The sequence below is a fragment of the Nicotiana tomentosiformis genome, chromosome 11, assembly GCF_000390325.3.
Source record: "Nicotiana tomentosiformis chromosome 11, ASM39032v3, whole genome shotgun sequence".
NCBI lineage: Eukaryota > Viridiplantae > Streptophyta > Magnoliopsida > Solanales > Solanaceae > Nicotiana > Nicotiana tomentosiformis.
The window spans coordinates 88,819,468-88,834,256 of NC_090822.1; the positions used below are offsets into that span (position 1 = coordinate 88,819,468).

Below are 14,789 nucleotides of genomic sequence, written 5' to 3' on the forward strand. Positions count from 1 at the left end.
CATCAACTGAGGAAGTCAGCGCAATGGGAAATTTTAATAGAGGAAACTACTAAGGTGGGTACAACTATAATGCTATGGGTCAAAGACATCCAGGTTTTTCGTGGAGTTCACTTAGTGGGAGCTTGAATTCATGGCAGCAAAATAATCTCAAACCCAGGGTCAAGGACAACCAAGGTTTCAGAATCAACAGAGGCAGCAATAACAGCCACACCAGTCAAATCAGTCTAGTATGGAAGACCTCATGAAGGTAGTCATCAACAAATCAGATGAAAAATTTGAGACTCAGGGCACAACCATCAGAGGGCAGGGCACAACCATCAGAGGGTAGGGCACGACCATCCGAAATTTAGAAAGACAATTGGGACAAATTGCAAATTTGTTATCTGAGGGGGATCCTGGGATTTTTTCCTCTGACATTGAAAAGAATTCAAAGGAAACTATCAAAGTTGTATCTCTGAGAAGTGGTAAAACTTTGGATGATCCAATGGTGAAATCTAGTCCCGATGTAGTGAACAAGTAGGCAGAGACACCAGCAGAGAAAAGAAGTGAAGAGTTGAAAGGCCGGAGTAGTGGGGTACAAAATGAGATTGAAGAAATTAGACATATGCCACCTCTACCATTCCCTCAAAATATGAAGCGAGAGAAACTTGACAAATGTTTTGAGCGATTCTTGGAGATGCTCAAGCAACTTTATGTGAACATTCCCTTTATAGAGCTACTCACTCAGATGTCGGCCTATGCAAAGTTCTTGAAGGAAATCATGTCTAGCAAAAGAAAATTAGAGAAAATAAAAGTGTTCAAGCTAAATGCCCACTGCATTACCATATTGCAAAATAAAATTCCCCAAAAGTATGGGGACCCAGGTAGCTTCACCATACCATGCTCGTTGGGGAGTGAAAAATTTTGACAAGGCCCTCTATAATTCTGGTGAGTCGATAAATCTAATGCCTCTGTCTGTATTCAGAAAACTGGAAGGTGAGCTCGGAGTGATCAAATCAATATCAGTGTCCCCACAACTAGCTGACCAAACTACCATTCTACTTCAGGGAATCATAGAGGATATTCTAGTGCGGGTGGACAAGTTTGTGTTCCTCGTAGACTTTATTGTGGTGGATATGAAGGTGAACAAGGAGGTGCCTCTAATTCTAGGGAGACCATTCTTATGTACAGGTAGAGCTATCCTTGATATCTATGAGGAGCAACTTATGCTCAAAGTGGGCAACGAAAAAGTGGTGTTCCAAATGAAAAGGATGATGAAATAACCCAGTGATGAGGCATCCGCCCACTCGTGTTTCAAGCTAGATGTTGTTGGAAAATTGGCTGAAACATACAAGTTTGACAAGCTTATGGGGGATACTCAAGAGAGGTGTATTACTCAGTTTAGCACAATGGAAGATGAAGATCCTGAAATAAAGAAAGAGGTTGAAGCTCTTGGAACTAAGGATCAAGTGGTTGATGAGGAGGAACTAAAAGAGGAGGCTTATAAGCCTAATGTGGAATTGAAAGTCCTCCTCACTCACTTAAAATATGCTTTTCTTAAAACTAACAATTTTTCTGTGATTATTTCTACTGACTTGACAGGTACACAGAAGCAAAAGCTGGTGGAGCTGCTAAAAAACACAAAAAGGCCATTGGTTGGAGTATAGATGTTATTCAAAGAATCAGTCTAGCCATTTGCATGCACAAAATTCTATTGGAATAAAATAGCAAGCCAGTGGTGCAGCCCCAACATAAGCTGATCAAAAATTTAGAGGAGGTAGTGCACAAGGATATCATCAAATTGCTAGATGCGGTAGTGATTTTCCCATCTCTGATAGCTAATGGATTAGTCCAGTACAAGTTTTACCTAAGAAGGGGGCATGACAGTGGTGAAAAATGAAGATAATGAATTGATCCCCACAAGAACAGTCACTAGGTGGAGAATGTACATTAATTATAGAAGGCTGAATGATGCAACAAGGATGGGCCACTTCCCACTCCCCTTTATTGATCAAATGCTTGAGAAAGTGGTTGGACATGGATGCTACTACTTCTTAGATGGGTACTCAGGCTACAATCAGATACCCATTTCCCCAGAAGATGTTGAGAAGACCACATCCACTTGCCCGTCAGGTATTTTTGCTTACGGGAGAATGTTGTTTGGGTTGTGTAATGCACCTGCCACTTTTTAGAGGTGCATGATGTCTATATTCTCTGATTTAAATGGGAAGTGTCTAGAAGTATTCATGGATGATTTTATCCTCTTTGGTGATGACTTTGAGGACTGCTTGAAGAATTTGGAGTTCGTGCTTGAATGTTGCGAAGCCACACATTTGGTTCTTAACTAGGAGAAGTGTCACTTCATAGTTAAAGAGGGAATTATCTTGGGCCACAAAGTAACTGCACATGGAATTGAAGTTGAAAGAGCCAAGGTGGATATAATTGCTGGGCTCCCTCCACCAACGTCGGTGAAGAGCATAAGGAGTTTCTTGGGACATGTTGGGTTCTATAGGAGGTTTATAAAAAACTTCTCCAGCATTACCAAACCGTTGACCGCATTGCTAGCTAAAGATGTCAAGTTTGTTTTCAACGTGGAGTGCTTAAGAGCATTCAAATTGATAAAGGAAAAGCTTGTAAATTCTCCTATTATGGTGACACCTTATTGGATCCAACCATTTGAGATAATGTGTGATGCCAATGATGTAGATGTGGGGAAAGTTTTGGGGAAAAGAAAAGAGAAAATGTTTATGCCCATTTATTATGTAGGCAGGACGTTGAATGATGCTCAAGTCAACTATGCCACTACTAAGAAAGAGTTCTTTGTTATGGTCTTAGATTTTGACAAGTTTAGATCATACCTGGTAGGGAGCAAAGTGATTGTACACATGGATCACTCAGCCTTGAAATATTTGTTGAGTAAGAAGGATTCCAATCCACGTCTGATGCGGTGGGTGTTGTTACTCCAAGAGTTTGACTTGGATATCAACGATAGGAAGGGCAAAGAAAATCAAGTCGTCGATCATCTATCTCGACTTGAGAGACCTCCAGTCAAAACAATTGACGTAAGAGAAGAGTTCCATGATGAACAGATTTTCTCCATTGCTGCGGTCTCTGAAAGACCGCCTTGTTATGCTGATGTAGCCAACTTTTTGGCTAGTGGATGGTTGCCGCGTGACCTCTCTCATGATCAAGGAAGGAAGCTTCAAGGTGAGGTAAAAAGTTATTTTTAGAATGACTCTTTCTTGTTTAAACTGTGTGCAGATGGTGTGATTCGAATGTGTGTGCCTGAAGGAGAGATGGCAAGCATTCTTTATCATTTCCATGATGGAGCAGCTGGAGGACACTATGGTGGAAATCGCACTGAAGCAAAGGTCATAGAAACCGGTTTCTATTGACCTACTTAGTACAAAGACACACGGGCATATGTAGTTGCATGTGACAAGTGTCAAAGGGTAGGTAACATTATCAAGAGGGATGAGATTCCACTAAACTCCATTTTAGTATGTGAAATTTTTGACATTTGGGCAATTGACTTCATGGGTTCGTTCCCATCCTCTTATTCATATGAGTATATCCTAGCAGTCGTTGACTAAGTCTCTAAATGGGTCGAAGCAATCCTTACTAGGACAAATTATGCTCGAGTGGTGTGTGAGTTCCTATGAAATAACATCTTTACCCGCTTTGGGACACCTCGAGTGATTATCAATGAAAACGGGTCGCACTTTGTGAACAAATAGTCTGCTACATTGTTATCTAAGTATGGGGTCACACACAAAACATGAACCTCGTACCATTCCCAAACTAGTGGGCAAGTTGAAGTGGCTAACCGTGAACTTAAACGAATTCTTAAAAAGACGGTTAGTTCTTCTCATAAGGATTGGTCTGTAAAGTTGAATCAAGTTCTGTGGATATATAGAACTGCATTCAAAAAAACCATAAGGACTTCACCATTCAAATTAGTATATGGAAAAGTGTGTCATCTACTTGTTGAGATAGAACATAAAGCTTATTGGGCAATTAAAATGCTTAATCTTGATCTTAGTCTTGCAGGTAAACACAGGTTGGTGCAGATGAATGAATTGGATGAGTTTAGACTGGACGCATATGAAAATGCATGAATCTTTAAAGAAAAGACAAAGAGGTGGCATGATCGTCTGATTAAGCCAAGGGAGTTTCATGAAGGGGACAGAGTCTTACTATACAATAGTAGACTTAGGTTATTCCCTGGAAAATTTATATCAAGATGGACAAGTCCGTATGTGGTGAAACACGTCTCACTGTATGGTGCCATTGAAATACAGGATGAAGAAGGGAATGAAAGTTTTAAGGTGAATGGGCACAGGTTGAAACAATACCTTGTTGGAGGATTTGACAAGCCGTCCTCCAGCATCATGATCAAATGAGCCTAAGAGATGGAGTCAAGCTGAGGAGTATAACTCAGAACTACTTCTAACCCTCTTTATTTCTTTTGTAGACTAGTTAGATAATGGTAATTTAGGATTATTAGAGTGTGCTTTTGGTAATTATTTTAACAGGTATGAGCATGAATCGAACACAAAATAAGTACAAAATAGAGTTGGGGTGCGACCAATAGGCTAAAAAATTAAAAAAATCGACTCTGAGAAAATTGGCCTGCCGCGCCATATGAGGCGTCGCGTGGGGCGACGCGCTTGTTCAAACTGGAAAATCTATCAGAGATGGCTCTCTGAAAAAAATCCCACTACCGTGCAGCATGGGGCGTCGCGCCCAGTGACGCGGTAGTCTAAACATTTCAGCACTTATTTTTAAAAAAATAAAATTAAAATCTGATTTTGAAAAAAGAAACGGTACAGACTACTACTACCCCAACCCATTTTTTTTCCACTTTCCACCATATATCTCATTCTCTCTCAAACCTCTACTCTCTAACTCACCCCTAAATTCCCTATTCTTCTTCTTCTTCAAAGTTCTTCACCTCCAATTCTCCCACTTCCATCACTCATCGAGGTAAGTTCTTCCTCTCCTTCTTGTAGTATTTAATTATAGATTTTAGTTAACTTTAGTTTATGTTCTCTAACCCTAGGTATTTTATTTTGTGTTAATTCTTTAGCTATTTTTCTTCTATTTTGGCCGAAATTCTTGCATAAACTTGTGGGGTTTTCATTTTTCTTATGATTATGGGTGATTTTTGGTGTGTTTTGATGGTGATGGAATTAATTTATGTTGAATCTTGGTGGGGGTTCCCAAGTGGCCTAAAATTGGTGAAGTTTTGTGTAAAATTGTGCACTTTGTGCTATTGGGAAGATGTGGTGAGTGGTGTCTTTGATGTGGTTGTATGATGATTCTAACCCACTTTGAATTTAAATAAGAAGGTGAAATGTATGCCCACAATGTGTTTGTTGAAATGTCTTAGTGACATAAATTGTGTAGTGTTGCTAATATTGAAAGGGAGTGCTTTGTGGGATGTGATGCTAGATGATAAGTGTGGGGTGAGAGGTCATGTTCATATGTTGTAAAGCTTTAATTTGTTAGCCCCGAGTGCTAATTGGTTGACCACCCCATACGAATGTGTTGCTAGGTGCTAAATGGGGTGCCTGATTCATGTTAAGTACGTGTGTAGTGTTGTATTGTATCGTAATTTTGTTAGTAGTAGATTAGACTAACTTCTTATGCTTGTTTTCTAGTTTAGCTTCTTAATTTTGTATTTTACACAAGTGTAGTCCGTTGCTATGTTGTTGTAATGTTATGTCAGTGGTCGGGTGGGTTGTTGATTACTCGTGGTGTGCTTTCAATGGGGTAGTCTGAGTCTCCGATATACATTGTACTTGTGAACATGCCAATAACATAAGTGTGGGGTGGTTACCCCATTTGGTCATGTTTATGTTTTAAGTGTTGTGGCTAATGTTGTTCGTCTTGTGCAAGTACAATGTCTCGTCGTCCTAGTGTTTGTTGAAATGTCTTAGTAACATAAAATTATGTAGTGTTGCTAATGTTGAAGGAAATTTCTTTGTGGGATGTGATGCTAGATGATAAGTGTGAGGTGAGAGGTCATGTTCGTATGTTGTGAAACTTTAATTTGTTAGCCCCGAGTTCTAATTGATTGACCACCCCATACTAATGTGTTGCTAGGTGCTAAATGGGGTGCCCGATTCATGTTAAGTACGTGTGTAGTGTTGTATTGTATCGTAATTTTGTTAGTAGTAGATTAGACTAACTTCTTATGATTTTTTTCTTAATTACTAGTTTAGCTTCTTAAGTTTGTATTTTACACTTGTGTAGTCCGTGGTTATGTTGTTGTAATGTTATGTTGGTGGTCGGGTGGGTTGTTGATTACTGGTGGTGTGCTTTCAATGGGGTAGTCTAAGTCCCCGATATACATTGTACTTGTGAACATGCCAATAACATAAGTGTGGGGTGGTTACCCCGTTTGATCTTGTTTATGTTTTAAGTGTTATGGCTAATGTTGTTCGTCTTGTGCTGGTACAATGTCTCATCGTCCTAGAAAACGTTCTAACATAGGTACCTCAGAGCTTGCCTCTAGTAGTAGTCGAGGAGATAGACGGGCACCTCCCCCTTCCCTAGTGGAGGAGGAAGAGGAATGCATTGATCTTGATACGAATGTAGTGACAAGCTACAAGTATGGCATTTAGTCTATGCCAGCTCATGCTAAAATGTGGTATCGGACCTTTGTTCCGGCAGTGAGTATCGATCCGTAAGTTGGCATTGATGATGGTAAGCTAGCTAGGAAATACACGGGGATTTACAACAATATCATATACATGGGTTTTGAAAGCTTGTTCCGTCCCTGTGAGTCGGTGAATATAAACATGCTTAAGGAGTTTTATGCTAACTGGAAACCCCGAGGCCAGTTTAGATGCAGTGTATGAAGTGGAGGTGCGAGGCAAGATGATTCCATTTTCTTCCCGGGTAATAAATCTGATCATTGGATTCACGGAGCATTCACATAAGTTGTTCTTGAGATTGTTGCATTGGCCCATATCCTGATATTAGATGCCAGCTGTGTGGTGCGGGGTCTCTTGCCACATGGACGCAAGATACTAATGAGTTCCACAAGGACATGAAGAAGTGCCATTTCTAGCATCCCGCCAGAGTCGTTCTCCATTTGATTAATACAAAGATCATGCCTACCCAGAACGACATTGATGTCTTGCGGTTGAAGGTGTGTCTCATTTATGCTATCCTGACTCAGATAAAGTTTGATCTGGGTAAAATTATACTTGAGCACATGTATCGAGTACGACCATTTGGGACCCGCCGCCTATATTTTTTTAGTATGATCACGTGGCTTTTGAGGACCCACTATGTGGAAGACGAGTTTCATTATGATCAGGAGATTCTGGTTTTGCGGCCTCTTAAGCCTTCTGATGTCACAGCTGTGACAGACCCCCTACTATTGTTGTTCCTGTAGATCAGAGATTTGTTCGTGTTTAGGATACACTGCAGTTGCTATTTGCTGATATGCGCCTTTGCTGCTTGGGGAGAGGTAGGCTTGGCAGAGCTGCATAAGGACCATCCACTCTTAGCGGTCACACAGTAGTGGTTGGGCTTAGCTGCTGGAGTACAGATGCCACCAGATGAGGACGCCAACTCTGTTCCATCTGATGATGAAGAATACCTGTGCATTTTTGAGGGTATTGAAGAGGAGTAGTCCATGGGCCACAGGGAGTTACCTTTTCACTCTTGTTTTACTATTTTGCATTGAGGCAATGCAATTTCTTAAGTTTGGGGTCTCCTATTTGATTGTATTTGTACTTATTTTCTATTTGCCGGTTGGTTTTGTTTGATTTGTTTCTTGCTTTCTTAGACAATATGGTCTGTAATTATAACTCTGAATTGTGTCGGCATGTAATAGTTAGTAATTAATTGTTTAGTTTCGACTCTTTCCGACGATGGATTTCATCGACTGGCTTCTTGAGGGATTTGAAGTCGAACAAGAAAAATACAAAAACAAAAATCAAAAAATTTGAAAATCCAAAAATATGTCCTTTGTTTTATTTTATTCTAATTTATTTTACTTTCTTAGGTAGTGTAGTAATTCTCCTTTGATTTTTCTTTGTGTTGCGATTCTTTTCCAAGGGTTTTACTTGAACCGATTGTAGTTAGTTTTTTGTTTTATAGGAACAAAGAATCTTGAGTCATCGTGCTAATTTGAAGCAATTTCCCTTGACTGCATATGCCTTGAGAGTGGTGAGTGCCTTAGTCGTGATGCCTAGGCTCAGTTCTTGACTTTTAGATAAGTGCCTTAAATTGCTTGATCGTAACTCTGCTTAACTTCTTTGACTAGAGAGTCGGGAAAGATCCTATCCTGAGTGAGTTATGTGCCAATGTGTGAGAGAGGTTTTCGTTGATATTATGTGCATATCAGTTGATGTCTAGAACTCACCCCGTGTGTTTGCAAAGAGAAATAGCAATTGTGTTCAGTCTTGGAAGTGATATAGGCATTTTTTTCTTTTGCCAGATATATTCTTTTGCCCACCTAATTAATGTTTATCTTATTTAGCCCCTTTGAGCCTGCAATCCTATTTCTTTGGCAACCACACTATAAGTTTGACCCCTTAGTTTGAATTGACTATCTCTTTGAACCTTTGACCTTTCTTGAACACTTGAGTTTGCTATGAGCTTGTAAAAGCTAGATGGAGATATGGTTGTGTTTTGAGTGGAACTATAGAAAAGGTAAAGGTGCACTGTTGAAAAAAAAAATGAGAACCACTTGTAGGGAATTGATAAAAGAAGAAGAGAAAATCAGAATCTAGAAAAAGAAAAAATGTTGGTGTTTGTATATATTATAAAGAAAATTAGTCCTTGCTAGTGGTAACTCTTGCTTTGTCTGTGCTTAAAGAAATTATAGGCTTGGTGTTAATATGATGTAAAGGTTGGGACTTGGTTCAACATAAGTGTGGGGTTTAATGTGTTAATGTAAATGCATTAAAGTGCTCAGGGAGGTGTAGTCACTATATCCATATGTATCCTACCAGTCCCGCAGCTTAAATTACAACCAAAATTAAGTCCTACTTGATCCTTAACTGAATGAGCTCAAATTAGTAGAGTATTACACTACGGGCAAGCATATGGTACATCTTCTGTGGAGCATGAATTTTATTTCTAAGAGTAAGTGAATTCTTTCTATCTTGAGTTCCTAATTGCTCTTGAACTTTACTGTATATGGAACTACTCTCTATTGTTTATGTGAAGGCACATGACTTGTGAAGGTAAGATAGCGTCTTTGACCTATGTGTTAGAGTAAGTGAACAGGTTATGAAAACAATGTGTGGTGCTTTTGAGTCGAGTCCTGAGGTCAGGATGTTATGATAGGGAGCTTAGGTGATTTTAAACATTCTTAGCATGATGTGTTAGGGATGTTGTTTAATGAAAAGGTCATCCCTAGGTAAAGTGCAGGTTGATTGCTCGAGGACGAGCAATAGTCTAAGTATGTGGTATTGATGGTAGGCTAGAAACCTGTATTTTAGCTTAGTATTGCACTCTAATTATTGTATTTTACGTGTGTTTGAGCTTAAATGATAGTGAATTATACTTATTACGTATTTTATGAGCTTAAATGATTATGAGCTATTTAGGTAATTTGGAGCGAAATCGAACAAGTTGAAGCTTAGAAGTCTGAGTAGAAGCCCAAGAAATTAAGTCGGGATCGCGTTCGGAGGGTTAAGGACCAAGTTCGGATATCAAAAAGTGAACACATGAATTTACTTTGAGAAAACGCCACTACCGCATCGCATGGGGTGCGGCTCGGCAATGCAAAAGTAGCGTGACAAGAAAAATGTGAGCTCTCTGGATTTCCTCCCTAGCGCACCGCATGGGCCGGTGCGGTGTGTGGTGCTGGTGTGCAAAATTGCTAGAGTATTTCCAAGTTCAGCTAGGAAAGGGTAGTTTCGTCCAGGCTTGTTTCTACATGGTATAAATACACCAAAAATATGATTTTGAAGGGATTTTTCACCTATGACAAAATGGAGAACCAACCAAGTCAAAAAGACTCAAGAATTCATCAATAATACAACCTGCAATCGGTGCAATACGGGAGTTTGTATCGAAATCATTAGCTTTGATGTTTTCTTTGTTCTTAAACTTATTTGAGATGTATTACTCCATTGTTATAGAGTAATTTCCATTAGGGTATTGACAGATACGGTGTTTCGATAATCTGATTAGGGATTCGATTCTTGATAATTGTTAGAATTAATTGATGGAGCTTTAATTTGTATTATGAGTTATTTGTTGTTTTGCTTAATCGAAAAAGGAGTTTGATATTGAATTTCATCACATCTTATGATCTAGTTTAAATTCGTGATTCAAATAGGTAATCGAAAAAACATCTTGAATTGTTAATCGAACTAGAAAATAGGTAAATATTCGTGAAAAGTTACCCTTTATATCATAATTATCTTTTGATTGTTGCAACTGTTCACTGTGTTTCAATTGGATTAATTACTGAATTAATGTTTAAATGAAAGAGGAACATTAACTTCAAGTGCAATATGATTATCGGTTGAATTCGTGAGAATCAACCGTATTATAGAGTAAATTAACTCAAGAATTAGATCTCGAGTATGTTATCTTTCACCTATCTAGTCAAATACCCTTATCCATCTCATTGATATTTCTTTGTTGTTCATCTGTTGTCTTTTACAATCAATTGTTATTTGCTTAATTTTTAGTAGTTCACCGTAGTAACAGTTATCAAATCAAGTGTTAATTTTCCTGGATAGTAATCAGCTGGAAATTATTCGAACACTGTTTAAATCCAATCCATGTGGAGACGATAACAAATCTATATTATCTTTGACTAGCAAGTAATAATTTTGTATTGTGTTTTGCGCTCGTCATGGGCCTGTGACTATGTCGGGCGGATTGGGATTGTGAGCCTATGACTATGCTGGGCAGATTGTGATTTTGGCACGTGAATTGTCCGTGCGGTTGTGATTCGAGATGTGGGCACGAGGTGCCGTGAGTATATAATGGTGGGTTGAGGTCCGGGACTTATGATTGTGATATGAGGTACCACTAAGTGATTTCGTTGTGAGGCTTTTGTTAGATCGACTTGATTAATTGATTGTCCTTTGTGCTTCCTTATTTGGTTTTGATGATACTTCATGGTGTTCTTATTGTTTTACTGTTTATGTCACTTGTTGGGTCGTGTTGTCATTTACTGATTTTCGCTTTCTATTATAGCTTTATACTACTAAACTGCACAGGTTATTTTGTCTAGTGAGTGTCTTGACTTGTACCTTGTCACTACTCCACCGAGGTTAGTCTTGATACTTACTGAGTGTCGACCATGGTGTACTCATACTAAACTTTTGCTTATTTTTGTGCAGATCCAAGTACTTCGGAGTTCGTTGGTTGTTAGATAACGGATCAACTAGTGCTGTGGAGACTTCAAGGTATATCTTCTGTGGCGTTCGCAGGCCTCGAAGTCACCTTCAGATGTTATTTTTGTACAATTTATTTATTTTCCAGAACAATTATACTTAGAGATTTTCTAGTGAGCTCAGTAGAGGTCATGACTTGTACTACCGATTTTGGTATTGTAAGTTTTATATAGCGATTTCTATTTCATGTTTAACAGTTGTTGGTTGAATTTTGCTATTAATTAAGTAAGTACTAGGCTTACCTAGTCTTAGATAGGGGTGGGCGTTCGGTACTTCGATACGGTATTTAATAACTACGGTTCGGTACTTCGGTATATCAATTGTGCATACCAAATACCATACCAAAGTAGTTCGGTACGGTTCGGCATTTTCTTATTTGGTTCAGTACGGTTTAGGTATCATACCAAAGTCTTTCAAATCTCCCAAGATTATGCCTAACGTCTTTTCTATTGAGAATTCAACCTCTTTGTTCATGATTAGATTATGCTAGCATGTATTCTTCCTAGCACATATATGTATTTTCTCTTTTGCTTAGATTTCATCAAGAGCTGCTTTGAGACCTCATTTTTTCATGATCTGTTTTTGTAGCCTTTCAAGAAATGGCACAGAATTCTAAATTTGAAACAAAATAGTTTATTAGCAATTCATAATGCACTGTGCAGGCTAAGAAATCAATTTGTTAGCTTGTAACTTGTAAGTATTTGCATAATAAGGAATCAATCCACCTATAAAATACAAGGAATGAAAAATAGTAAACCCAAGTGCCTCTAAGAAGGGCACGGATATGAGCAAATTTAGTAGCAACAATGTTGGAATGTTTGAGAGAAGTCTAGGTTAGAAAATAGAAAGGGAAAGGGGGGTAAGAGTAAATAACCAGATACTAGACTGCCCGTAATCTGCTTGAGCTCTAAGTCTCTAAGGGATTAGGGAATTAGGGGGCTCGGGGTGTAGGCTTAGGCTTATTGGGCTGGAAAATAAAATTAGAGTTGGGCTTGGACTAAAATATTTCGGTATTTCGGTATATCGAAATATCAAAAATTCAATACCGTATACCGTACCGAACTACCAAAATACCGCAATTTCCGTACCGAAATATACCAAAATACTGAAAAACCCGAAACTGAAATACCAAATTAATTCAGTTCGGTTCCGTCATAGCATCCTACGAAGAAAAATTGGGTTCGTGACAAGGTTCAAAATATATTCAATTATTTTGAATTTAACTACTACTCCTAAATAACATTTATTTTTGTCATTTATTTGAATGTTGCATCTATTTTAACATCATTTTCTATTTTATATAATTTATTTTCTTGTATATAATTTTTATTAATCAACGTGATAAACGCGTGCAAAGCACGTACACTAAAACTAGTTTTACTAAACATGTGTATACAGTATAAGCAAAATCAAGTTATTTCGAGTACAAAATAACAAATGATACCACTGTGAACCAAAGACACTTAGTGATTTGTTGGTTTAGTACTACAATTTCGATAGAGGTTCAGAGTTCATATCCTATTCAAAGCAGGCTTAAAGTTTTATCATTTTGGAGAGTTTCTTTATTAAAAATAATTATGTTTTAGTGAGACTTGAACCACTGCCCTCTAACAAATTATGTAGTTACAAAACCACTTGAGCTAGAATTCATTCCTTTGTAAAACTTACAATAAATATGAAAATTATTGAAAACAAAGACATATTTAGTACATTATTCTTTCTTTCTTTTGGTAACTATAAAACTTTCATTAATTACCAAAGTATCATGTACAAACCAGCTAGACTTTATAACACAGTCTGCTTCACTTACAGTAACTATCGACAATTCACTTTAACACGGAAAGACCTATCTATCTATGTTTACTCTCTCATTCTTATCTAGGAAATCTATACTTTTGGAGCTCTAACACGGAAAGAGTAGCATCTTAGTGGTATCACTAGCTCTACCATGACATGTATATGCAATATCTCTAGCTATTGTTTCACATGTGTTTTCCTTCTGGGCAAACAACCCGTTGTTCCTTTCTTTCCAGACTACATAAATAAACTCTGTAAACACCAGCTTCATTAGTTTTGCCTGCATAGTTTTCCCTTTTGTGTTCTGCTCGATCCAGTGTTGCATCTGGTTCTATGAGCTCATAGCCACCCAAGTGATTTGCAGCCGCTTCATTAGTTTATCCCACACCTGTCTTCCAATTGCACATTCCACAAACAAATGATTCCTGCTTTCAGCTCCCACTTTACACATGACAAAGGTAGTATCAACTTGTATTCTCCAGTTTTCCAGTCTTGTAGCAGTTAGTAGCCTGTCTTGTTGTTGGAGCCATGTTATAAATATTGCTTTTGGCCTTGCTTCATTGCCACAGATGATATTTTTCCAGGCAACTTTGGATAGATCCCATACCATTCTCAAGTAAATGCTTATGATCATACTCTTGCTCTTCAGGTGATCTGGTTGCACATGACACAGTTCTTCCAATGCTTTGAGTATTTTCCTGACCATCCAACTAGCTTGTTGGGGAATAGCCATACTCTCCAAAGGTTGTGCTTTTATATAGTATTCACGATTACACTTAATCCAGAGAGTATCTTTCTTAGTCTTCAAGTCCCAACAAATCTTTGTTATGGCTGCTTTGTTCCACAGCTTTAGGTTTGTGAGATTCAATCCCTCTGTTGCCTTTGGCATACACATCCTACTCCAAGCTACCAGTGATTTTCTGATGAGTTCATTTGCTCCTGACCAGATAAAACTTCTTCAATATCCTTCTATAGCTTTTATCACTTTAGCAGGTATGATAAATATTTATTCCCAATAGGATTGGATACCAAAGAGCACTGACTTTACCAATTGGACTATGCCTGCATATGATAACTTCTTAGTTGTCCATGATGAAATTCTTGTTGTGATCTTGGTTATTAGAGGTTGACATTCTACCAGTTTCAGTTTTCTAGTAGCCAGTGGTATCCCTAGGTACCTGAATGGTAAGTCACCCTGTTTATATCTAAGTGCCAGCTGGATTTCCTGCTTGGTTACTTCTGATACCCCCATCCCCCTCCCCCATAGTAGATAGCACTCTTGGATTGATTGGCATGTAATCCTGAAGCATCTGTAAATATACCAAACGTTTCATGTAACATCCCTAGAGAGATTTTATCACCTTTAGCAAACATGAGGAGATCATCTGCAAAGCACATATGTGTGACATTTAGTTTAGAGCATTTTGGGTGATACTTAAATTGCTTCTCTTCCTTTAGGGTCTTGAGACTTCTGCTCAAATGTTCCATAACAATAGAAAATAGGAAGGGAGACATTGGATCTCCTTGTCGAAATCCTCTGGCAACATCAAAGGGTGGGGTTGATTCACCATTTATAACCATGGAACAGTCCATTATTTTTAATGAGGGTATTATGAATATATTTTAAAA

At 38.3% G+C, this 14,789-nt stretch overlaps 2 protein-coding genes across 2 annotated transcripts in view; one reads left to right on the forward strand and one right to left on the reverse strand.

Annotated features, from left to right (window-relative positions):
* LOC104105952 (probable 6-phosphogluconolactonase 1) overlaps positions 1-14,789 on the forward strand; it is a 160,558-nt gene that overhangs the window by 105,128 nt on the left and 40,641 nt on the right. The window lies entirely within an intron of this gene.
* On the reverse strand, positions 13,492-14,753 carry LOC138901808 (uncharacterized). The gene is made up of 2 exons (XM_070189600.1): positions 14,522-14,753; positions 13,492-14,099 (listed from the first exon to the last, which is right to left on the reverse strand). Exons 1-2 carry the CDS (start codon positions 14,751-14,753, stop codon positions 13,492-13,494), a joined length of 840 nt encoding a protein of 279 aa, XP_070045701.1.